This window comes from Embiotoca jacksoni, unplaced genomic scaffold (genome assembly GCF_022577435.1).
Source record: "Embiotoca jacksoni isolate LCO1_2020_lvr unplaced genomic scaffold, fEmbJac1.0.p SCAF_67, whole genome shotgun sequence".
In the NCBI taxonomy this organism is placed as follows: domain Eukaryota; kingdom Metazoa; phylum Chordata; class Actinopteri; family Embiotocidae; genus Embiotoca; species Embiotoca jacksoni.
In genome coordinates this window covers 741,803-767,458 of record NW_027185422.1, presented here as the reverse complement: position 1 = coordinate 767,458, position 25,656 = coordinate 741,803, and the positions used below count along the sequence as shown (strand labels likewise).

General features: G+C 44.2%; 1 protein-coding gene across 1 annotated transcript; it reads left to right on the top strand.

Annotated features, from left to right (window-relative positions):
* The first annotated feature begins 1,058 nt into the window (after positions 1 to 1,058).
* Positions 1,059 to 25,078, top strand: LOC138214077 (proteoglycan 4-like). The gene is made up of 2 exons (XM_069175446.1): positions 1,059 to 1,125; positions 24,384 to 25,078. The coding sequence occupies exons 1-2, from the start codon at positions 1,059 to 1,061 to the stop codon at positions 25,076 to 25,078; spliced, it is 762 nt and encodes a 253-aa protein (XP_069031547.1).
* The last annotated feature ends 578 nt before the right edge of the window (positions 25,079 to 25,656 follow it).

The following is a 25,656-nucleotide window of genomic DNA, read 5'->3' as shown; positions in this document are numbered from 1 at the left end:
AGATGGGCCGGGCCCCGGTGGGAGTCGGTCGCCCGGCGCCACCGCGCTCCCGGAGACGGATCCTCGTGTCACGCTCCATTTGTCCAAAGAGGGCTGTGATTTGGCAGCCGGTCTGGACAGCGAGAGGACCGCTGGCACCGGAGTCCAGGCTCACTAACCACAGCTCAGCCAAGCGCCGGGCCCAGACCGCCATTCAGTTAGTTATTATCCTGGCACCGCTGTCGCCGTGCCAACAGGCCATGAGACACATTAGGTCTCCTGAATCTGTTTATGTAGATGGCAGCGAATGATAAAACACTGTACCTTACCGGTTATGTAACTTTTTTTGTTTTGGCATGTCGATGCAGTTGGACAATCAAACATGGCGACTGATCTGCACTCAGAAATATGAAGTACAAAGAGTTTTGGCAGTCGGAGCAGAACATGCAGTACAGGAGGCTTTTCTTTTTTAGTTTTTTAAGTCTGCACTGTGGTAAACATGTTGTTGTTGTTTTTTGTACACACTCTGGTACTTTTTTTAGTTTACCAAATTACCAAGTGAACATCTGCAGTGAGTTTACATGAATCACGGCCGACGTGCCGCCTCTTCTCTCCTCTCCCACGAAGATTTATCTGCTGTCCCTGGACGTAAACTGTAGATAAAGTTCAGACCAGCTCCACCTGCAGCAGCTACAACCGGCTGCTCACACACTGATGCTTCAGTCAGCAGGAACCAAACCTCCGCTTTTAACTTTCATTTTTCCCCCGAATACTTCTGTACTTTCAGGACTTTTACTTGTAAAGGAGTATTACTTTTTCTTTGTAGTTTTGGTATTTTAAAGGCATTAAATCATCAAAATACGTCTTGCACCACTGTCGGTTACATAAAACTAATAAATGAGTGTCTTCACAGTATGATTACAAAAGCAGCAGTTAGTATTCAGTGATTTAAAGGTCCAGAAGTTGGCATCACGGTTTGAGAAACCTTTTTCTAAAAACCTCCTGCGCTGTTTGTTTTGAAGGAATAATCAGAAGGTGTTGGTCTCCACCGCCGGCCGAGGTGACTAATGGGCGTCGGGATGGCAGGAGACACTTCGGGTAAACCTGGCGTCGGCGGACTTCCTGTGCCATCGCAAGTCGCCCGAGGTACACAGGAAGTCGCCTGGTTTATGTCCTCCTTCGATGAGTTTAGAAATGGCAGGAAGTTCTGGGTTGAGTTTACATACCCGGCTGACAAACAGCCAGCGGGGAGTACGTAGGACGGTGAAGAGAAGAAGAGGCTGTAATGAGTCGCTGTTTGCCAGGAACCGTTCCAGGTTTAAGTTTCAGGAAGGCAAAGAGAGGAGAGCTGGATACTGGTACGGTATAATGTCGGTAATGGACCGTAACAACCCCAAGAAAAAAACATCTAAAAAACCTTCTGTGTTAAGATTAAAGGGAGCGTACCGGTGGTTTTAACCAATCTACTTCCAAAACTATAACTCAACGGTCTCTGATGTAGTTTACTAGCGTTCCTGGAAGCCGTCGGTTTCTATTGATTTACGCACAATGTTAATATCAACAGGAAGTCAAATTGTAGATTTCATCCAGCCGGGTCTAAACTGCACTATAGTTGGATATGAAATGGTGCTGTGCTGTAAATCTGTGTTTCTCTTTATGATGCAAAAGGATCCCTGCTGTGCTGCAGTCGACATCACCTGACGTGAAGGAAGATGTGGTTTCTTTGCTACCAGGTAACTGCTGCTCAGTATTTATGGATATTAAGAAGTATGTTACATTACTGATATTTGGACATTTGGCCAGATGCTGTCGTCCAGTAGAAAAAGTACAAATCGGTCCAACGTAGAAGAAACGACGAGAGCGTCTTCTTTTATTCCACCAGAGGAAACGTCAGAGTGATTACTCCACTCGTTATCGCGTAATTGAAACCGGTGAAATGTCCCTTTATCTCCGTGAAATCTGTCACGACGGAGCGAGCGGTGTCGACAGCGTTGCATTTACTGGTAATCAAATCGCCTCGTGAATAAATGAAGCGCGGAGAAGGTCAAAGGGGAATTCTTCACCACATAGCTGGGCCACACAGGCAGCATTACTCTGACACACACACACACACACACACACACACACACACACACACACACACACACACACACAAAAGCCTGATATGCTGTCATATGTCTAGAGGCATGCACACACACACACACACACACACACAAACAGAGGGTGCACTGAGCAATAAATATCCACACACACTCATCTCCTGAGCAGCAGCAGCAGCTGTGTGTGTGTGTGTGTGTGTGTGTGTGTGTGTGTGTGTGTGTGTCCACAGCGCTCTCTGCATTTCTCCCATTTCCCAATATTAGAGCCAAGCGGGAAGTCCATCTGTTAATAATGCACTCAGCAAATGAGCAATAGCCACCGCTCGACATCTAATACGCAGGAAATGTCGAACAGCTGCCGCGCGCTGAAGAGTGGCTTTCACCACGGCGACGTGTCGGGGGAAGGAGGGGGGACACGCACACACACACACACACACACACACACACACACACACACCGCGTAACACATGCAGGAATCCGGGCACCGGGTGACGTATGGAAACATGCATGTATAGACGACACGGTTTCATAAACATCTAGATTTAGTATTTTCTTCTTCTACACGCTCCGATCTTTAGTGAATAAGATCCTGAATCCTGAAATCTACTTCAGCTCCTCACCTGAAACTTGAAAGTGTTCATTCTCAAGCGTCTGAGCCCCCAAAATTAATCTCTTCATCGTTGCAAATAGCAGAGATGCCTCTGGAAGGCTTTTCCAAGGGTGTGTCGGTTTTAAGGCCCGCGAGTGTCTCAGACGGGTGGAGTGACGTTCAAGAAGGTTCATGAACATCAGTTCAGTTTACTGACATCGCAGGACAGGATATCCTGAACCTCCTGATACACACACACACACACACACACACACACACACACACACACACACTCACTCTCCAAGTGGAAACAACTGAATTTCCCCAGCTGCCCCTCTCTGATGAATAACCCCCCCTCTCAGGCCTTTTCCAGAGTCGAGTGTGTTTCCACTCCAGTGTTTAGACCTTCACATGTAGAACTCTTCACCCCCCCCCCCCCTCCTCCTCCCCCCTCTCCTCCCCCCCCTCTCCTCCTCCTCCTCCTCCTCCGTCATGCCTCTCCTGCAGCCGGGAGATCGATGCTTTGTTTGCTTTGTGGTCACACATCAGCGGGATCTGTCATCGCCCTGGATGATAAACTAATCTCCTCACAGCCCCCCTCCCCCCACCCCCCTCCACCCCCGCGCCCCCCACCCCACCCGTCTCTGGGTTTTCCCTCCGACTGCGTTGTGGATGTTCACCGGCCGCATCGCCGCACGTTTCGGGCTCCTGTGACGGCATGTTGTGTCTTTGTGTGTTTTTCCTGCGAGTGCGTCCGGCCTCGCTGCATGAGCTGCAGTCATGTTATTCAGTAACCTGTGTGTGTGTGTGTGTGTGTTTCCCACGCCACCCGGGGGGGAGTGGAAGGGGGGAGGTATTCAGACCCCCCCCCCTGCCTCCCACCAACCTGGCAACCCTGCCATGTAGTGAGTGGAGCCAGCAGGCCTGTAATGTTTGCGGTGAACCTCAGGAAGGAAACGATACCGGAGTTGGACTTGTTGATAGAACACTTGTCTTCATCAGGTCTCATAGGCTCTGCCTGTGTGTGTGTGTGTGTGTGTGTGTGTGTGTGTGTGTGTGTGTGTGTGTGTGTGTGTGTGTGTGTGTGTGTGTGTGTGTGTGAATGCTCTTCTTGTGTACACGGCTTTCCTCCGCATGTTTGTGTATGTGTGTAAATATATATCTGTCGTTGTGTAGGTATTTGTGGTTTAGTGTTTCCTGTACGTGTGAACATGCATGTTGTGTGTTAAGTGTGTGTATAACCCCACTGTGAGCGTGTGTGTGTGTGTGTGTGTGTGTGTGTGTGTGTGTGTGTGTGTGTGTGTTATCCCCCCCCACTTGTTGATCTAATCGGCTTCCTGAACTCAGCCCACTGGATTCCTCACATAAATCTGCCGGGTGAGTTTAAGTCAACCTAAATAAAAAAAAATAAAAAAATGGTTTTCATTTTTTGGAGGTGGAAGTTGGAGATCAGCTGGGCGTCAGGAGATGCAGAGGTCGCACACAGGAAGTGGAACGTGGACAGGAAAGGGAGGGGCCGATGTATAGAGATGCATTCATTCGCTGACTGACTCATGACATTTTTACTGCAGGAGAATTTAGCACCAACACAGCTTTAGAGGGAGTGTGATTCTCCTATGTGTGTGTGTGTGTGTGTGTGTGTGTGTGTGTGTGTGTTCCTGTATTAGTGCTCATCGACTATCTCATGATTTAGATTAAAAAATATTCCACTGCATGTAAAAGTATGTTGAAGTTTAATGAAAGGGAAGTGTCATGTCTTTCCATTTTGAAACAGGTATATCACTGCTGTTGTGTTTCTGGGGGGAAAAAAACATCTAAAACAGAATCGAGTCAATTTGAGCCAATCAAATTATAAACTTTCAGTTCAGTTAACAAATCTGTACTGAAAAAAAAAAGATTGAAGAAAAGGCCAATTGTTTTTGAGAAAACAAGATTTTCAGGGCTAAAAAAACAAACTAAGGAAGACTTTGGTGGCGGAAAACACGAAGACATCTTTCTCAAGATATTCTTATCTCTGATTTCAAATCAAACAACAGCCACACACACACACACACACACACACACACACACACACACACACACACACACACACACACACACACACACAGGAAGCCTTCATCTCAAATAAACAACGGCAGGAATGATGGGAGATTCTTATCGAGATGCACACATTCGTACACAAGGAAGAGACAAACGGCAAAAAAAAAATGTCACAGTTTAGCGAAGGCAGACAAGCCAGCACACGCCCTGACCTCCTCCTCCTCCTCCTCCTCCTCGCTGAATAATCAGCTGTGGAATCTGCAAGACAAATCTCAGCTCTGCCCCAAAGCCACGATCACATTATTATTTTTTTCCCCAATCTGCCTGATAAATCGGCGACGGAGGAAACGATTTGACATGAATTAAGATCGGCGGCGGACACACACGAGAGTTTCAGGAGATTATCTGGAGAATATTTTGCCATTCAGAGGTGCCGGTGTGAGAAAGACGGGCAGATCTACCAGGACGGCCTTTTAACAAAATAAATAAATAAAAAGTGCAGGAAACTCGGCGGCTCTTCTTCAAAACATCCCTGATTTGGAGAGAAAGTGGACGAAGGTGAAGAAGACGTATTTCCGGCGTGCGGTGGCTTTGCTTCCCGCCGCTGCGCTGCAGATAATGAGCGGCTCGTCTGGCCTCTTTGTATAATCCGGGCCAGTAGTTTGTTATTGCAGGACTGTGATTATGAATAACACAAAGGGGCTCACCTCCTGCAGGAGTTTAGTCTATTCCTTCTTTCCAGTGTTGTGGCAGGCAGACACCCAGATCCCACTGATTAACTGGGACACAGGAAGCCAGCATGTAAACACAGGAGGAGGACAAGCAGGCTACTGTTGGGGGGGCGGGGGGTGTGGGGGGGGGCTGTCTGGTTTTAATGTGCAGTATTGTGCGTTGTGTGCTTATTGTTCGACCTGCATCAGATGTTGAACTGAGAAAGGAGATGGAGTTGACGGGGGGGGGCACTTCCACAGGAAATGTGTGTTTATTTCAGAGTGAACTGCAGATGGAAATGATCAATAATATGAGTTTAAAATGGGACTTTTACATGTTTTCTGTCCACTTTTTAACTCTAAATTGCAATGTGGAAAATATTCAAATTATATTTTGTCAATCAGAATTCACATTAAACATTAAACATAAGACTTCATGCAGACTTCATCAGAACATGAATTGTTTATAAACTTTAATGAGACAAACTGTGGCTACATCCTGACATATGAAACTATACCACTTATTTAGTTGAAATTCTAGGTTATCGTAATTAATAATTGAACATTTTTCAGTGTGTTCACTGGTGGCTCATCAGAAGACATTAACAAGAGTTTGATTAACTAAACCTGACGATACTACGTCCCGCCCACCGATAGCTGTAACCTGACTGTACCACAGACCTGTCAATCAAACAGACACGCCCCCAAAAACAGGTCTTCTTGAATCTTCTTTTCTAATGAATGAGGGATTATTTTCAGATGGACCTCCAGAAAACTAATAAGAAGGAGTGACTTTAGCTAACAACACCGAGATAACTGATGGACACATTTTATTCACTTTGGATTTGATGAGAGAAGTTGAATGGGAGTCTATGGAGCCGGAGGCTTTTTGGAGCCGACCTCTAGTGGCACTCGCTGGTATTGCAGCTGAAGACACTTCTGCATCCGAAACATTTTTCAGACACTGATGCTACTTATAGGAAAAAATAGATACCTAATTTACTATTATTATTATTTTTATGTGACTAAAAGCAACATTTTATTACAAGTTCAACTCTCAGGAGGTGGAAGAGTGATGTCGACGCTTTCTCATTCTCTGACTAATTATTTTGACTGTTGTATAACTGAACAAGCTGAAAAAACACACACACACACACACACACACACACACACACACACACACACACACACACACACTCGAGATTCTTTAACCAAACATGCTTTTGACCTGATGATGACATCCATTAGAGCGACTCTCAGAGCTTGAAGCCTCCCTGGTTGATCCTGACATCCATTTTACTTTCAGCTCAGGTATGTGGCACTCCACACCGGGTCGTTAAAGAGCTCTTTAAGTGTGTGTGTGTGTGTGTGTGTGTGTGTGTGTGTGTGTGTGTGTGTGTGCGCTTCAGTGTGAGATTCAGGTGCTGGTGATGGTATTCGGTGGGGATTTGTGGTCTGAAGTTGCCCTCTTGTCCCGCTCCACTGCTTCTTTGTGTGTGCTGCAGCCTGTGATGGAGGAGGTGGGGGTGGGGGGGTCAACTCAACTCTCACTGCTGTTGTTCTTCAAACCAGAGTTAAAGATAATACATTATTCTGTTTCCTGTTTACAGGTATTTAAAGTGCTTTTTTGTTTGTCAATTACGAGTATTTATGATAAAATATCACAATAAGTCGTAGTTATATTCTATAACCGATTGGCTTGTTTTTAATGGGAGAACAGCCCTCAATGTTTAGGATCGCAGCAACAGCTGCCATACAACATATTTACAAATATAAATATAAAAACATCAACACAAACATGAGCAGAACCACAGTCAGGGATCACAACAGCGAACCAATCAGGAGGCGTGTCCACCTACAGGTTTTCCGGCGTCTAAGCTGACGGTTTCATGTTTTTTTGTACGTTAAGATGCTCGTCGAGCATATCGGCTCTTTTTCTTTTGAGTTCCCGAGCTTTGGCGCTCGTCGGCTGAATCGTCGCTCCGCTTCGCGCCTTCGGCTCCGCTCGCGTCCCGTTTGTCTCTTCCGGCGCCGACCTGTTGCGAGCGCCTCACTAATTGCCGCGGGACGCTGCCAAGCCTCTCCAGTGACAGATGTTTCAGCTGGATGGCTGCTAATGAAGATCGGCTGGCGAGCATCCATCGGTCTATCCTCTGAGGACTCCCGTGACTCATTATGCCTGCAGTTCACTGCCAGAGGCCACCGGATCCACATTATCAGCCGGCACAGAGCCCCCTAAATTTGAAGGCTCCTTATTTAGATGATTAGTGTGTTATTGACACATTTTTGTATTCATTGGAAGCAATATTGTCTTTTAATTAGCGAGTCATTGTTGTTGTTGGTCTTCCAGTTAATACCCCTTTGGCAGTTTAGCATTTAATGACATTTATCCGTAGCTGCAGGAAATAAAAGTGGTTTCAATTCCCCCCCCAAAAAACACCCAAAAACAACAACACAAAGACGAACTCAGAATCAGAATCGTTGCTCAAAGTTGTCGTCCGTGATGGTTTTTAATGAATGCATCATTATTTCCTCCATCTGCATCGTAAAATGTGGTTTAACACTTCAAGTGGAGTATTTACTGTGACGGGATATTGATCTGCATATTGATTAGTTCTTTCAGGTCAAACTTACTCGATCTTAAAATACTTAAATAGTCACATTGGAGAACAGACTTCCATCAACCAAAAGATTCTGTTAAATGTGAAGTATGGAGCTATAAGTGGACAAACTTCCTTCTTTTAAATATGTTTTGTCTATTATTTGTATTCTCAATGGTGGAACATGCATATCTGGGAACAACAGTTTAATAATTATTCAGTAAAACCTCATTAATTGACTCAGTAATTGCTTTTGTTTTAATGTTACAATCCCAATATATTTATCTGAAGCTGGAAAAATAATGTGTAAGAATAAAATGAATTCATTAAGGCAACGCAGCAGAACAAATCATAAAGTGTAGCGGGCACTGAACATATACCGTAGCACACTAACAGCATTTAGAGTCGACATTTGCCTTTCATGAATAAAATACAAATGATTTAACAGAATTGACTAAAAACATTGAAACTTAACTCTTTTCTTCTGAGATTCGGAGAACATTCATATAAGTTTTTACAGCACTTGGCATTCTTCCTGGTTTCTTTAATTTTCACCCCCTCAAATCTGGACTCCTTCTCATCCGTTGAAAGCAAATCCTCCTAAAACATCCATTTTCCTTCACGCGTAGATTCACGGCCCGCTCGTACGTTTCGCCGGTTTCAAACCGGGCTCATTAGTCCTCATTATTATGATCATCGTCCGCGGTTATCGAGGTGACGACGGCACTCCAACTGGACGGCTTCAATAACCGTCAAAGCCCCCGCGAGTGGAGCATGTATGCTAATCAGCCCAGAGAATACAGCCAATTGATTCTAATTGGTTTGCTTCCAATGGCGGGGAGGAGGGAGGGTGTGGGGGGCGGGGGGGGAGGGAGACGGGGGAGTCCTCTCAGGGTTCAGCTGAATGGATGCAGGTCTAATCCAGCACACAATGACACATATGGGACTGTGTCTTTTGCAAATCTGCGGACAGAATAAGGACCAAAGCCGGAGGTTTGTCCTCTGAAGGGGCTCGCGCTGAATGACCGGGACGCATAATTTACCCGCTAACCTTCCCGCACGTGTGTCAAACATGAATTAATTAATTATGGGATGGTTTGTGGACACATGGAGGCCAAAATAGAAAAGCTTTAAGGTTTAAAAACTAGTTTGAGATAAAAGTTTAGGCGTCGAACGCCTCTTGAAATTGTAAACGTTATGTTAGAAGTAAGAAACATCAGGAATGTAGACAAAAAAAAACAAGTTAAATTATAGAAAGGGCTAAAAACAAATTCAAAATCCTTTTATGTAGTTTAACTTGTATTATCATTAAAATGTCACTGCAGAGGTCAAAAGCATCTCTTTGTCTGCACTGTACTCTTCTAAAATATTCATACAGCTCACTTTACCTGCGTCCGTCCAGATGTTGTCCTTCCTCCACGACCAAACTCCACAACGACCTCATTCATGATCCTGAAAGGAGCGAGAGGTGGAGCTGATCCCTCCCGGTTCGGTTCCATTGTCAGGAGGCTCCGTTAGCGCGCCGGTCTTCCTGGTCACGTGTTGAAGAGACGGTGTTGGTTTTCAAGGAGGCGCGGCCTCCTCCGAGGCGCAGGTGCCCCCTCAGATTCAGTTTCGTGCCCTTTTATGCCGAGCAACTCGCCATCTGCTTGATCTGACCTGTAGGCAGGTCTGATGGCTCAACTTTCAGATTTGTGAGAGTGTAATTGGACGGCAGCGAGCAAAAAGGTAAAAAAATAAATGAATCAGGAATCTGTGTGTGTGTGTGTGTGTGTGTGTTGTGTGTTGTGTGTGTGTTGTGTGTGTTGTGTGTGTGTGTGTGTGTGTGTGTTGTGCTTGCAGGAGAAAGAAAGTGGTCTGTGGAAATAAAGTGTCGAAGTATGTGAGATGTACGTTTCTCTGCTGCACACCCTTCATTTCACCTATTTGAAACCCCCCCCCCCCCTTACCTCTTCTCCCCCCCCCCCCCATATGACAAAAAAACCACCTCAGACGTTATTCCAGACAACAGAACGAGCTTCAGGAGGAAACATCACGGCAGACAGTTCTTCTAGGCCGAGGAATTTAAAGCATCCAGCGATGTGTTCAGCGTCAAGCAGAGCGCCTGGAGGGTTGGGGGGGGGGGGGTGCCGCGCCGCGCCGCCAATCTCCTCGCTGTTTTGTCACGCCGTTTCCTCCTGTCAGCAAGACAAAGCCGCCACGGATACGGCGTGCACACGGAGGCTGACGCCTCCCGCCGAGGAGAGACACGCACCGGTGTGATCGACGCCGCGGAAAAACACAAAGTGTCGTCACGGGAACAGGCGCGACTCGAAAAGGATGTTTCACGTCATCCAGCTGATGGTCGAGTCTCCAACTACAAATACAGGATGAATCCCAAAAACATCTCGTGACTTGTAGCTGGAAAATATTCTGCAGGTTTTCTGACCAGATCAGCAGCGAGTTTCACGTTTTTTATTTTATTTTTTTATTTTTATTTGTCCACTTCCAGCTCCTGCAAAACAGACAAAAAGAGACATCATCACAACCTGGGTTTCCTGTGCGGGTGTTTTGTCCCATTCAGAGGAGGCTGAACTTTCCCACTTTCCCGTTGCTCATGAACGCACCATTAGACCTGCAGAGAAGTCGACCGTTCTGTAAATTTTGCCGCCAAATTCTCTCTCGTTAAAACTCAGTTGAACTCGTTAATTATTAAAGATTCAAATATCAGACCGGGACTTAAAATTGACCAAAACTGTTTATTTTAAAGGAAAATATAGTGAATCAGAGCTACTCGTTGCATCATCTTTATATACATAAAAGAAATCAGAATTCACTTCCAGGGACAGAAAGAAAAACCCACATCGACCATATTTAATGAATAAATAGTCAAATGCAGCAGTCTGCATCGATGACGAGACTCTTTAGTGACTTATTTTTAATAAATAGGCTAAATTAAAATCCATAATTTAGTCCAGGAGAAGCATGACGAGTACAGAATTGGCATCTCAGACTGTCCAGACTATAACTGCCCGTTGCATGAGGCCGACTCAGCGCAGAGTTTTGCAGTTGTGTTCCACATTTCGGTTCATGTTGCTGAGTCCACAAAAAAAAACAAAAAAACCAGCGTGAAGCTGCGACTCTCGCCATGCCAGACCCCGTCGCTTAGCAACCGTGTTGTTTTTCCAGTTCGCCGGAGAGGACGCAAACTGTCGAACACGTGTGAAAGGTGCGCGCGCCCGACAGATTTTTAAACGTCGCAGGCAACCGTGAAAGCAAAAGGTAGCGTGGGAAAACCGTCGGGACGCACGCACACGCGCATGCACACGCACACGCACACGCACGCACACGCACACACACACACACACACACACACACACACACACACACACGGCCATCGCATTTTCAGTTTCGAGGGAAAGAACTTGTCAACTTTGGAATGTCGACGCAAAAACAAACGTCGACACTAATCGCTTCTACCGTTGGAAGAAACCACGGAGACGGCGGCCGACGTGAGACGCATAAATCTGCCACGCCGGCGTGTAGCTTGTGGACGTCGTCCTGTTTTTTTTTTTTTTTTTGCCAAGTGTGTCCGTCTCATCGAAAAGACGTCTCAAAGTAAACACGCGGTTGTTTTCCGGTCCCAACAAAAACGAGACAGAATTTATCCCCCCGTTGCCCCCGGCGACTCCGTCTCGACCCGATAACCTCTCCGGTGACGGACGTGCAGCAAACAAAAATACCAAGATGTCGTCCAGCAGTTCACAGAAACCTAATCAGGTTTAAATATCAGGTTTAAATATCAGGTTTAAATATCAGGTTTAAATATCAGGTTTAAATATCAGGTTTAAATATCAGGTTTAAATATCAGGTTTAAATATCAGGTTTAAATAGAGCAACGCAGCAAGATGCAGCGACAAGATACACTGTAAAAAATCATGGAAATTTACTGTGTGGTTTTATGTTTTTACTGCATTAAGTACAGTAACGTCAAACCTTTAACTTTATAATTAAAAAAGGTAATTTAACGAGCGATTGAACTTTTTAGGAAGAAATTATGACGACAGTAGTTGATCATTAATTTCAGTTAAACATTTTTCAACCTGCAAATGAGCCTTTCGGTGTTTATTGGGCGTTTTGCGTGAGCATCGATTTCACTCAGAAATTTACTTTTGAGTTACTGAATTTCTTTCTGCATTTGCAGCCGTGTCAGCTTTTATTTTTTGCCACTTCATCCCATCAGTAAGCTTTCCGGTTTATTTATACACATGTAAGCCAGATAAGCGTTCTGCCCCGGTGGCCGTGCACGTCAAATGTGAATTTTCCTGCGATCACCGGTGGACAGCTGGGCATCGGCGGTGCTCCCAGCCGGCGTTAGTGGTTAATGCTCCAAACTGCTGATCCAGTCGCCCTCACAGGCCAACTGAGAAAACACACAGCCGCTAACCGACTACCGGTACGGATGCTGCGGCGAGCTTCGAAGATATTCTTAGTAGCTATTACAGGATTTAGCCGAGTGGTTTTACCACAGTATCGTTTTTCACCTTGGAAAGTTGCCGCAGGAAACAGTCGTGAAAGAATTTCAACTTGCAGATGTTTTGAGTTTTCGGTTTCAGATGACGTTCCAGCTCTCCGATATTTCGTACGAGCAGCACATTATCGGAGGATGGTGTCATTCACGCGGTAATGTCCGTCACCGGGGAGCAACTGGACAGAAGGAAAGTTGGAAAGGAGACAACCAGAGAGGCAAAGAAAAGACTTGTAGAGGAGACAGACTTCTTGTGTTATGAAAAGGCTTCTGGTAACTTGTTGAGGTATAACAATATTATATAATATTACATTTAATAATACATTCATTTTTGACTTAAAACATGAGCATTTTTTTTTTTTTTTTTTTTTTTTTTTTTAACAAGCTAAACTGTAGTATGACCGAATCATTAAGTCAAAATCCACATACACATAGTAAACTCAGACTGGATATAAAAGAGTTTGTAGCTTCAGGTCTGTAAAATGGTTCTGATCCAGAAGTGTCTTCAGCTGCAATACCAGCGAGTGCCACTAGAGGTCGGCTCCAAAAAGCCTCCGGCTCCATAGACTCCCATTCAACTTCTCTCATCAAATCCAAAGTGAATAAAATGTGTCCATCAGTTATCTCGGTGTTGTTAGCTAAAGTCACTCCTTCTTATTAGTTTTCTGGAGGTCCATCTGAAAATAATCCCTCATTCATTAGAAAAGAAGATTCAAGAAGACCTGTTTTTGGGGGCGTGTCTGTTTGATTGACAGGCCTGTGGTGCAGTCAGGCTTCATAACGTTCACAGACCAACGGGTGACGTCACTGCTGGTCGCCGCGTCAGTAAATATTTAGATGACATATTGTCACCATGGAAACGGAAGCTGGACTAATCGGAGGCCGCGAGAGTCAAATGTCGTTTCCAAGTTAATCCATCCAGAAAACGACGGGCTGTCGCTGCTGACAACGAGAAGATTGTTAATTGTTTCTTCATGAGATTAATCCCACTACGTCTGCAGTTAGGAGAGGACGAGGGAAAGCACCAACAGCTGGGGAAACATTCCCGTCCACCGGAGGGGGTCAGAGTTACAAAACCATCTCACGGAGACGGCTGGAGGTCGGAGGCACGTTTCCATCGGTCTCGGTGTGGCCAACGTTTTACCAAACTGCACTCGGTGAGAATGAAGTGACGCGTTTGTTCGTTTATTACTGGATGTAGAAGAATCTGAGGCTTTGTTCAAAACACGTAGCAGATCTCGATGGTCTGAGTTCACTCTGTAGATATTTAAGGGGAAATCGTTGTTCAATAAGGAGATGGAAGTGTTTTTGATCAGGAGTCAGTCGGGATAAATGTCCACGTTAAGATCCTCCACACGACTTAGGGTTCATCATTTTTGCCTCGTTTTGGAAATGTTTTGTTTTTTATTTTTCGGTCGTTTTTCTAATTAGTGAGTTTCAGGAACAAAAGTCTTCAGCAGGACTCGACAAAGGAAGGAAGACCTCACGGTCCTCTGAAACCAACCAAGAGCCTCCTCACACCACTTCAGTTTTTACTGAAGACATTACAAATAGAGACAATTGGTTTTAGTCTGAGTGAAGAAACAATGATGGATAATGTTCAAATGAGTTCTTATGACCCTATTTATGAAATAACAAAAGATTAGTCAAATATTTGCAACTGGTTCGTTTTATCATCAGATTTTCACCAAGACTTGTATTACATTTTTTTTTTTATTCACAGAAAAAGCATCTTCAGAAATTAGTTTAAAATCTTGACTTAGTTTCAGGAGGACCTGATTTTTGCAACCTGTTGAACATGTGCTGAATATATGAATCATCTTTGCACCAGTCTGAGTTTTGAAATTGATGGTTTTAAGTTTTGCATGTGTTACTGAACCCTAAACGCGGTGTTGTTTTCCTCCAAAGGTCAAAGGTCAGTCGGGAGACTTGTGCATCAGGATTTAACAGAATTGTAGGTGCTTCTTTATTTTGTATTTTTGCACAATAAATAAACCCAATCATTACATAATAAGAATGCATCTGTTAAACGGGGGAAAACAGCTGATAACAAAACGGATTCATCAGCATCTTCAGTGATTTTACATGTTTCAAAGTAGAGAAAAGCATCTTGTAAAAAAAAAAAAAAAAATGTCTGCAGCACCGAGAAGACGTCCCGTTTTATAAATGTGTAAAAAAATAAATGTGTGCGCTCATTGTTGCATCAGTTGTGCCCTTTTCAGTTATCTCTGCTGTGATATCAGCCTGCAGTGGATAAGTCATACCACCCACACTCAGCAGCTGACCCCCCCCCCCCCCGGACCTCCAGAAAGCCCCTATTTGTCAGGTCACACACCATCTGGGGAGATCGGGGCCGAAGAAGCGGTCCGTCCACTCCACCAATTCACTGCAGGAATAAAAAAAATAAAATAAATGTGCATTTAATGTTTTTGTTTTGTTTTTTACTCGTAGTAATTTTGCGTGAATCATTCCAGTACACGTGTACAAGTTTGTGTTTGTGTCGCCCTGCGTGGGTGGATGTCTGTCGCCCAGCCGGACCTGCAGTGGTTGAGACTGAGAGCTCAACAACATGTTACAGCTGTGTGTGTGTGTGTGTGTGTGTGTGTGTGTGTGTGTGTGTGTGTGTGTGTGTGTGTGTGTGTGCAGTAGAAGTTATCTCCGCTGTCCTCCAGGTCTCGGAGGCTGAATTAAGATGAGTTACGGTCGGCCGTGTGAAATGTCCCCGGTGGCTCTTAAACCGACCTGTTTCTGTCGGCAGCATCTGCTAATTACATGTCTCGTCCTCGGTGGACCGACGGTGGACAGCCGCGGTCCGGCCGTCTGAAGTTAAACTTTTCTTACAGGAGCTGCAGAATAAATGAAGTGAGATTTTCCCGTCAGTGGCTTTTTGTTTTATCGTCACTAATCTCGTATTAAAAGTGCGTTTACCGTCGAACATGTTAAGTCCTGACGAGGTGCGTTACTCAAGCAGAAGCTGCGCGGTTGGCAGGTTTTCAGCTCGGCTCACGGGTTTGTTTTCCCGAAGCAGATAAAAACACTTTGTGTGTGTGTGTGTGTGTGTGTGTGTGTGTGTGTGTGTGTGTGTGTGTGTGTGTGCAGACGAGGTGCCTCCCAAGTCTCCCAAGTCAAAGCCAGGTCTGGATGTAACCTCCTAACTAAACAAAACTTTGGCCTTAAAAGTAAGCAGAGATTTTGTGATTTGCAGCTTGAAAGAAGTCGAAGCGTTGAGATTAAAAAACAGGATAAATTTGGTTTCATGATGTAACCTGTAGACATGAAAAGAGGTTTTACTTAACAAAGGATTTCTGATATTAACTTCTGAGAATGTATTTTAACATACAAACAACCTCATTGACCTTCGAGTGATGTTCAGTGTTTGTTAATGATCTCGCAGTTTGCAGTAGATTATGATTGAAAACATCAAACTGTAAGTGCGCGTCCAAATATGGTCACTTCCTGCTCAGATCATTCACCAACCAATGTGTGACGTCGCTGCTGGATGCTGATTGGTCCAGATGAAGCAGAATAACAAGCCTTAATGATTATGAGCTCTAATAAAGGGAAGAAGCGGTTAATTCCCAACAATAATGAAGCCGTTATCTGGAAGTATTTTTCTATTCATCCAAGGTCATTCATTCCTCCTCCTCTCACGTATACTTCTCATTCTCACAGCGAGAGCCCATAACTTCATTCTTGGTCGCGCTCCAACAGGGGAACTCATCGTTGGTTTGACCAGGACCTCATGTATTCAGTTAAAACCAATCAAAGCTCCATTCATTCCACCAGCCCCATAATGCCCGATTCACTTCCAGCCAATAATAGGGAATGTGTTGTAGTTTTTTAATGGAAAAGGCCGCTTATTTTTTATTTTTTTCCCTCAAGCAGCCGCGTTAAAATAGCTTGCAGGGCAACAAAATAAATAAAAAACCTGAGGTAACGTTCCAATAAAAAATTCAGAGCGTGTTTACTTTGGATGTGTAAAGAACAGATATTACACTGTAAATTAACCGGCTGTTTCCCATCGCTGCTCTGACATTTATTGGGGGAGAGAGAGAGGGAGAAAGAGAGAGAGAGGGCAAAAGAGAGGGAGAGAGAGGGAGAGAGAGAGAGGGCAAGAGAGAGAGAGAGAGAGAGAGAGAGAGAGAGAGAGAGAAGCCGATATATTGAGTTATTTTTTCGACCTGTATGTAGGCTGTCGGTCGGTCTAATTACCAATGCAGAGTGGCACAAATACCTGTTTGTCCAAAATTCACAAGATAATAACTACATTAACCGACCGTATGTTGATTTTAATACCTCATGAAGTAAATTTATCAGATTCAGACCAAATTCAACTCAAGATTCTTTGTTCCTGCGTCTCTCGACACACCAAAACCATGTGACAAGCCTTCATCAACATTAAAGCTCTTAAAGGTCCCATATTTGAAACTTTTCTGGTCTTTATTTGCATATTCATTTCCATAATAATGTATTTGTGTGGTTTTAAGTATCAAAAACCATTGTGCATTGATATCAGCGACGTAGCTAGAGTTTGTGACATCGCAAACTTGCCGAAGACCAAACGGCACAGTCCTGACCTGCTACGTAATCAGAAAAGACATGGAGATTTGAATTTATATAATATGGGACCTTTAACATCTAATACCATAACTCCACCATGGTTACAATAGTTACTGGTAAACAACGTTTATTTCAATTTCTCAGTAAAATTATATATATATAAAAACGATTTAATGAACATTTTTACTTTAAATTGAAATGTTGTGTCATTGTCCTTTTTTCACTTTTAGGTCCCCTCAGGCCTTGACGTAAAGGGGTTTTGTGACTTCGTTAAAGTTCTTAAAGTTATTTAAGAAATAGTTTGAAATGTTCAGAAACACACCGTTTTTAAGCTCTCTCGCCTGTACGGTGAATATAAAGTTGAGGCCTGGTCAAAACCTACAACCAACAACCGACGTGATTTAAACTCAACCCTCATTAGCGATCGCAGCTATTGATGAGTGGATGGTTTCTCAGCTCAAATCCATTTAAAATGTCCTGAGTCGTGTGCTGTATTTATCTAAGGTCTCTAACCTGAGTCATGGACATAAAAAAAATAAAAGAAATATGACTGTGTGGGCAGCCTGAGGAGAGGAGAGAGATTTAGAGGTTTATGGGTAAAAAGCTGAGACTTGGTACAATGCCAACGTCCACATTGTAAAATAAGGTTCAGTTTTCTGTAAACACTGCAGTCAACACAGTGGAGTACAATAAATGTACAGGAATATGTCTGTAGGGTGCAGTTGGCAAAGAGAAGTACAGCAGCCCCCATAATACACGGTTACTGGACCTCACACGCTCTCCACATAATGTCCATTCATTCCTTATAACTGCAGCTTTCACTCTGTACTTTGGAATAGTTATAGAAGGATCTGCGTCACTTCATCTCCTCTGTGGGGATTTAAAGCCGAAGCTCGCTGATGCCGGTGTCAGAAAAACACACCGTGAATTTGAAACACGAGGCTACGTGTCAAAATGTCAAAAGTTTATTTATCATGTAAGAATTGAATGAAATGAGACTCTTTTTTTTTTGCATTATTCTTCATAACAGTATTAATTTTTTTTTTTACTTTAAGTATGTACCTCGGTACATTTAAAAGGCGATTTAGATAAATAAAAACAAAAAACTTTTAACTCATGGCCCATTAATAATCACTTTTTTTTTTTTAATATCTATTACTTGCAACACCTCCACAAAGCCGTTCTCATCGTGCTGCTTGTTTCAGACCCTCTAAGATACAATAAGGTCATTCACAAAAACCCAGTATTCATAGTCGCCCCTGAGGCGTGCACAGACCAGCCCCTCGAACAATAACAGCAGCTCCTCCAGCACACCCTGCAATTTATTACATATCGTCAGCTGTCAACGTGGGAAGTTAAAGTGCAGACAGAAGTGTAGGAAGACGAGTAGACGGAGTTAAAGAAGGACTAACCGCTGCGAGATACCAAATGCGTATGAACGTAGGAATTTGATGGTGCCGATTGCCGTGTTTTGTCCTGCAGCGATCACACGCCCGAGTTTGGCAAAATGCAATTTGTCAATCGGTGTTCTTCTAATTTTCCTTAAAAAAAATAATATTGGAAAGTTGCCGTGTTTATCGTTGACATCATGTAAAAAGTCTCGAAGCTGTGTTGATGTGCTTTGCTCTCTGCGCTGCCCTCTAGTGGACTCTAGATGGTGACCAGTGACGTTTATCTCCATCTTAACTCCACCCTGTTAAACCCACCGTTTCATTTACACATACGTTTATACCAAAACTCAATCACATGCGTGAGTGCATTTCAGTTTGGTCGTCGATATCGACGTCATATGCAAGTTGCCAGTCTAAGGCCCTGACAGCAATATAACCTCAGTTTAATACAACTTTAATATTGGCAATCATTTCTATTTTAGAAAAAGACACTTTTCAGACCAAGAACAGCAGTGATGGGCTGCAAAAAGGATTTCAAACTGGGATGTCTGGTTAGCAAATTTGGGTAAACAAAATATGTCCATGTAGTTTTTAAAAGTCTTTGTGGCTGTTAGAACTGAAACAGACTGTGGGACAAATTTTATTTATTGTATTCAGTTTATAGAGAATTACACAATGCCGTGGGAATACAACACTAAGTAGGAAAATCTACAATAATAATAATAATAATAATAATAAAAAAGAAAAGCACGTAGTTTTCATGTTGCAGTTTTACCAAAGAAGGAAGGAAACCAGGAAGTTGGAAGCAGCCGGTGTGATGAGAGAGTGATGAAGGGTAGTGATTGATGCCTGGGAAGCGTCCTGATCCCAGAGGAAGGTCTAACCTCAGCGATCACGATTAGCCCGTCCCGACACTCCATCAGGCCGCTCGATGGCTCCCGGCGGTGCGTTCAGGGGAGTGCGGAGGCTGGTTTTCGGGGAAAGGAATGTGCTTCGCTGAGGTTCTTCGGTTATTTATTTTGGTCCGGAGAGAGAGACTGAAGGCACTTCTGTTTTTCAGGATGGTTCTGGGAAGAGCTCGTCTCCGACTTCGTGCGTTGACACCATGATATGTGTGCGCTGGAAGCGAAAGCTTCGAAGCCGCTGTCTTCACTGTGCTGGTGCGGCGGTCCGCTGATGATTATCACAGACACGTCTGCAGAAGAAGTCCATGTTCAGCTTTGAAGAAAAAAATAGTAGTGACACATTATGAAATAACTCTTTTTGAGTACCGAAGTGGTTCAAATCTCTAAAGCCTCGAGAGTCACTTGTGGTTCAACCTTTAAGGGTTTTCAAACTATTCATTATCGGTTCATAAGCGTTTATTCCTCCATGTTCTGCGGCCTGAAATAAAAACATCAGAACTTGCACAGTTGCAAGTCTCCTTCCATTAAACTGGCTGAACAAAATACATATTGTATAAGACATTATGAATGAATAAAACATCCACTTCTCCACTTATCCCGGGAGTGACACAGCCAAACTGTGTGTGAGGTGAGTGGAAAAGGAAACCAATAACTTGATGCACTTCCCTCTCACGGAAAAGTCCAAGTGTGCCCAAAGAGTTTCATTCACTCACACCGGCGCCCATTTCCAACAAAATGTCAAAAAGCAGCTAAAATGCAGACGCTCGCACGAGGAGCTCCAAAAACTTGCTGCACTTTCCCAGGCTGGATGTAATGCCAATGAATTCCCAGCACATTTTTTTTATATTTACATTTAGGGCACAAAAAAAAAAAAAAGACAACTTAATCCGGAGTGTTTTACAATCAGCGCCGTCACACAAAGCTGAAAGGGGGAAGAAAAAAAAAAAAAACGGCAAATGAAAGCTGCAGCGGAGATTAATGTTGCTATTAAATCTAATTCATTATTAACTTCAAAACAAACATGAAATGTTTTAGTGTTTACCAAAGTACAGTTAAAAAAAAAAAAAAAAAGACTTGGATTGGAAAACCATGTTGGACCTGACTCAGCACAGCTTGGCATCTTTTATGGATGAAGTAAGAGACTGATGATCCACCTGATAGCACAAACAAATCTTTTATGCAATTATGTTTTATTCTTATTTTTTATAATAATGCAAACTGAAGTCATTCGCCATTCGTAGGCCGCCAGTCACAGACGTCATAGTCAACCTCAGCCAAAAAAAAAGATTTACGTAATAAATAATCAATAGTCTTTTTGTTTTTGAAGTTTCTGGTGAGAAAAAACATCGTAGCCCTGAAAATGTTGAGACCTGACTTGAAGACTTTATTTGAACTTGCTTTAAAAGACCTCAGCGCTCCGGGCAGAACAGAACAAGCCGACTGCTCCGTCTCCAAAGTTACAAGCGAGTCAAACGAAAGGGCAAAAGCAGGAAATGGTCCCACGTCGTCGGAACAAGCCGGCATATAAAAGTGAAACGCCAGCTGAAGAAAATATTTTCGTAGGTTTGAAGACAACTCGGTTTCCATGCGAATGTTACTGAAAGATGTTCAGTGTGATTCGGGGTCCTGGTCCGCCTGCCAAGGTTCTGCTGGTGCAAATACTCGAGCCGTCAGACCGTTGTTGTGTTCGGGGGGTAGAGGAGTGACAGCGGTGGGAGCTGGTCCACTTCAGCCTGACTTACAGCCGGGCGGCGAGACAAGGAATGAGGAAAAATAAATAAATAAAAAAGATTCAGAAAGGGAGGCCAGAAACTGAAAGAATATGATTTAAACTCTCTTGTGCTCATTTCTTTTACAGTACAAACTGCCAACAATGTGTCGCTCGATGCCCCAGTGACAAAAACAACAAAACACTCGCCACCTCAGAGCGTTTTGCAGAAAGTGCAGCTTGCCATTACGCAATCTGCCAACAATCCACAACATAATCAAATACACACAAGAAACAATGTGCATACCCTCCTCCTCCCCCCACCTCCCCCCCCTCCCCCTCCTCCGAGTCCAGCAATCCAGTTACCACCTTAACACTGCGAGAGGCAATTTCCTGTGCGGCTCCGCTGACGAGGTTTCAGAGTAAGAAAACGGGGCCAGTAATTGAATCTCGGAGCTCTTGTTAAAAGCGCAGCTGTCGACGGCGAAGCTCGGTGGACGCCGAGTGTGAATTCTTGTGTCGTGGTGCAAGCGGCGGAGCCGCGGTCACATGTGCCAGCCGTCAGCGGCGGGTTTCAAGTCCAGAGTCTGCAGAGGAAAAGCTCCACGGAGCCGTCTCACGCACACGTGTGAACAAATGGTCGGCGTGCTGCGACGCGGACGAACCGCGTGAAATGAAACGTTATCGTAGGTACGAGTCAACATCCCAGAAAATGTTGTGATTTTAAGTCCGTAGTTGTTGTTTTGTTGTCAGCTGATGCACGTTGTTACTTTGCAGATTACTATTTTTTTTTTTTACATAAAAAACTAATGAAGCTCTCGATTTTAAAACCAAAGTTTGAATGCTGGTCTAAAGATTATTGAACGTCTGTAAATCAATCGGTCATGTTTTTAATATCAGCTTTCTCGTCAAGCAAAAACACTATTATATACTTAATATAAGTATTTATGATGAATCCTCTGGGGACCACGAATGTCTGTCCGATCTTCTAAAGACCAATCCACCAAATGGTTGTGGAGATGGTTTTTTGAGTCTAACCATTAGTTTTGGGGATTCTGCCCACGACCTGGAATTCACAACTTGATGCCTCAACAGCAATTAAATGACATCTCACAAAACAGCCAGACGACCCTGATTTAAAGGAGGTGCCTCCTTCAAATCATGGAGGCGACCGGACGTTTTTGTGTCCTGAACTTCGTGTCGTGTCGTTACGTTGTAGAAACAGACGCTATAAAGGAGCTTAAAATGCCTGAACAGGTCTCCTCCCTTCCAGATCCCCGGTTGGAGCTGCGTAACCCAAAAGGACCAGACTGGGAAAATGACACGAGTCAATCACGTCCCCAGAGCTGTCAGACCCCCCCCCCCCCTCCCCTCTCTCCCGACGCGCAGAGGTGCATGTGAAGTTCAGGCACATAAATTAAAAAAAAAAAAAAGAAAGAAACTTAGAGTTGGAAAAACAGAAGAAAGTTGCAGACAAGTGAGACATGCAGAGCCGAGCCATGAGAACATGTTGTGGTCAGAGTTTACTGCTCGGCTCGACCGCTCCACGTCTGCCAGCTCGGGAATAAATTCAGGCCGACTGCTGCTGCCAGAAGGAGCAGAGCACCATTACATCGTACTCTTTCCAGCCCACTGGAAACGCTCCTCAGTTTATAATGGGGGGGGGGGGGGGGGGGGGGGGTTAACCACCACCTGTTCGTCACCTTACAGCATCGCCGGCCCGGCAGTTTTAATGGTGTTGTAACAACACAGGGGAATATGGGGGAATATCCTGCTTCGTTTCAGGGAAGTACCAGCATGCACTGGGGCCGTGTCGAGTCCTCACCGCGCTTAAGCTTTCACTTCGGTTTGCTGCCGATTTAATATGTCAATCATCGTGTTATTAAGCCGTTATTAAGCGCTCCCTAACGTAGGAGCCACGGTAACTTTTCCATAACTCCTCCTACTCAGCTGCACCGTCTCCCCGCGAAGGGCTTCGGTTAGCTTTCAGGAAAAAATGGAGAACAATCTTTCACCTTTTTTTTTTTTTTCGGTGCACATTTTCATGAGTTCATTCTAATAGAAAACATTGTTCTGATGTCAGACTGGAAAGCTTCAGTTACAATGAGCTCAGTCCGCTCGTTGTCAAACTAAATTATTCTTAATTAGTTGCTGAAATTTTGTTTTCTTTTAAGATTGCGTCATTTATTGCGAAAGTGCAGCTTATATATATATACATATATAGTTGTTTTTTTTTGTATGATTTGTGCGCACCGGAGCAGCGGGTGCTCAGCACCACACAGGGAGCATGGGAATGACTGCTCGGGGGTCAAAGGTCAGGGAGTGAGTTGAACAGGAAATACCCAATACGGTGAACATCATTATCCCGTTCTGCTCAATTACAAAAGTGTTTATCATCGTCGGTCGTGGAATCAATCACGTTTCCTCGGACCTGATGGATGAAAGCTGTCACTGCGGATTCAGGAAAAAAAAATCAAGTAGTTTACTTCATAAAGACGATATATTTGAAATTAGACCAAAGTAGTCGAGTCCTACGTTGCGTATTTGTAATTTGGGAGTACGAAAGTACTCCTGAGTTCATGTTGAGTTTAGTAGAGTCGGATTTCATTTAAAGACGATTACCAAACGTTGCCCGCGACCATTTTTCAGCGAACACATACGGATATCGATATTCACTAATAAAAATAAAAAAAGAATAATAATAAAAGACTGGCTTTCTCGTTGTTTATATTGTTTATACAAAGTTGGTTTTCTGGTCGTCTTCTGTTTAAGATAAGGAGCCAGGAAACAATCAACACAATTCAATAATCACCCCGGCTGTTTAAACCCAACCAGGGAGGCCTTTCTCTCTCTGTTTATTTTACTTGTATCGCGTTGCATTTTCTTTTTAATTTCATGGCCAAGCGGACCTCCCTGATACCCCCCCCCCCCCACTCCCTCTTCCTTCCCCCCACGTCCCAGCCAACTCCCCTTCACCCTCACCCTCTTTCTGTCCTCCCTCCAGTGGCCCTGAATCCCCTCATCACACCAGAGGAAAGCTCTCCACATCGCCCCCCCCCCTCCCACCCCCCTCCCCCCCCACACACACTCCCATCCACCCACCCACCCACCCACCTCCCCCCTAAAAGGTCACACTGCTCTCACACAGATGAGGTTGAACTTTCTCTCATGAATACACACTCTAAAAAGAAAGCACACACACACGCTTTTGTCTACATAAATACATCCGTACAAATTACTGAGTTTACAACATTTCAGAATCCACCTTCTTTCTGTCTGTTTGTTGGTCGCGCAGACAGGACCACCCTCAAACCCCCAAACCCTCAAACCCCCAAACCCTCAAACCCCCAAACCCTCAAACCCTCAAACCCCCAAACCCTCAAACCCCCAAACCCTCAAACCCCCAAACCCCCAAACCCTCAAACCCCCAAACCCTCAAACCCTCAAACCCCCAAACCCTCAAACCCCCAAACCCTCAAACCCCCAAACCCTCAAACCCCCAAACCCCCAAACCCTCAAACCCCCAAACCCTCAAACCCCCAAACCCTCAAACCCTCAAACCCCCAAACCCTCAAACCCTCAAACCCCCAAACCCTCAAACCCCCAAACCCTCAAACCCCCAAACCCTCAAACCCTCAAACCCCCAAACCCTCAAACCCTCAAACCCCCAAACCCTCAAACCCCCAAACCCTCAAACCCTCAAACCCCCAAACCCTCAAACCCTCAAACCTCAAACCTCAAACCCCCAAACCTCAAACCTCAAACCCCCAAACCTCAAACCCCCAAACCCTCAAACCCTCAAACCCCCAAACCCTCAAACCTCCAAACCCCCAAACCCTCAAACCCCCAAACTCTCAAACCTCAAACCTCCAAACCCTCAAACCTCCAAACCCTCAAACCCCCAAACCCCCAAACCCTCAAACCCCCAAACTCTCAAACCTCCAAACCTCAAACCTCCAAACCCTCAAACCTCAAACCGACACCCTGTAAGACGCTCAACGATGATGACGACCAACTGACACAATTAAACAAGCACTATTTTAGAGGTTATTTGTTAACATTTTTTTAAATTACACTCCTGCTGATGAGATTCGTCCCTCTTCGCTGTTCTGCACATTTTAGCCTCCTTCAGCTCGTCGTTTCAAGCTTTACAATCTGCAACGTGACCGTTTGTTTTCATTTTTTTTTTTTTTTTTTACATTTAATTAACAGAAAACACATCTGGATATAGACCAAAGGAAAAAATGTAAAAAGTTGTGACTAGACTGATAAACACAATGAACCATTTAACAAACAAACACCTCTATTATTATTATTATTATTATTATTTCCCCTGAGGAGTCGGTGGAGTTCAAAACGGAGCAAATACAAAGAGTGTGCATTCACACAGCTCCAAATAAAGAAATAAAGTTGTTGCGTCGTGTCTGCTTGATGTGCAGATAGTCGGCTAACGTGTTTTAGAAACGGAGCAAATACAAAGAGTGTGCATTCACACAGCTCCAAATAAAGAAATAAAGTTGTTGCGTCGTGTCTGCTTGATCTGCAGATAGTCGGCTAACGTGTTTTAG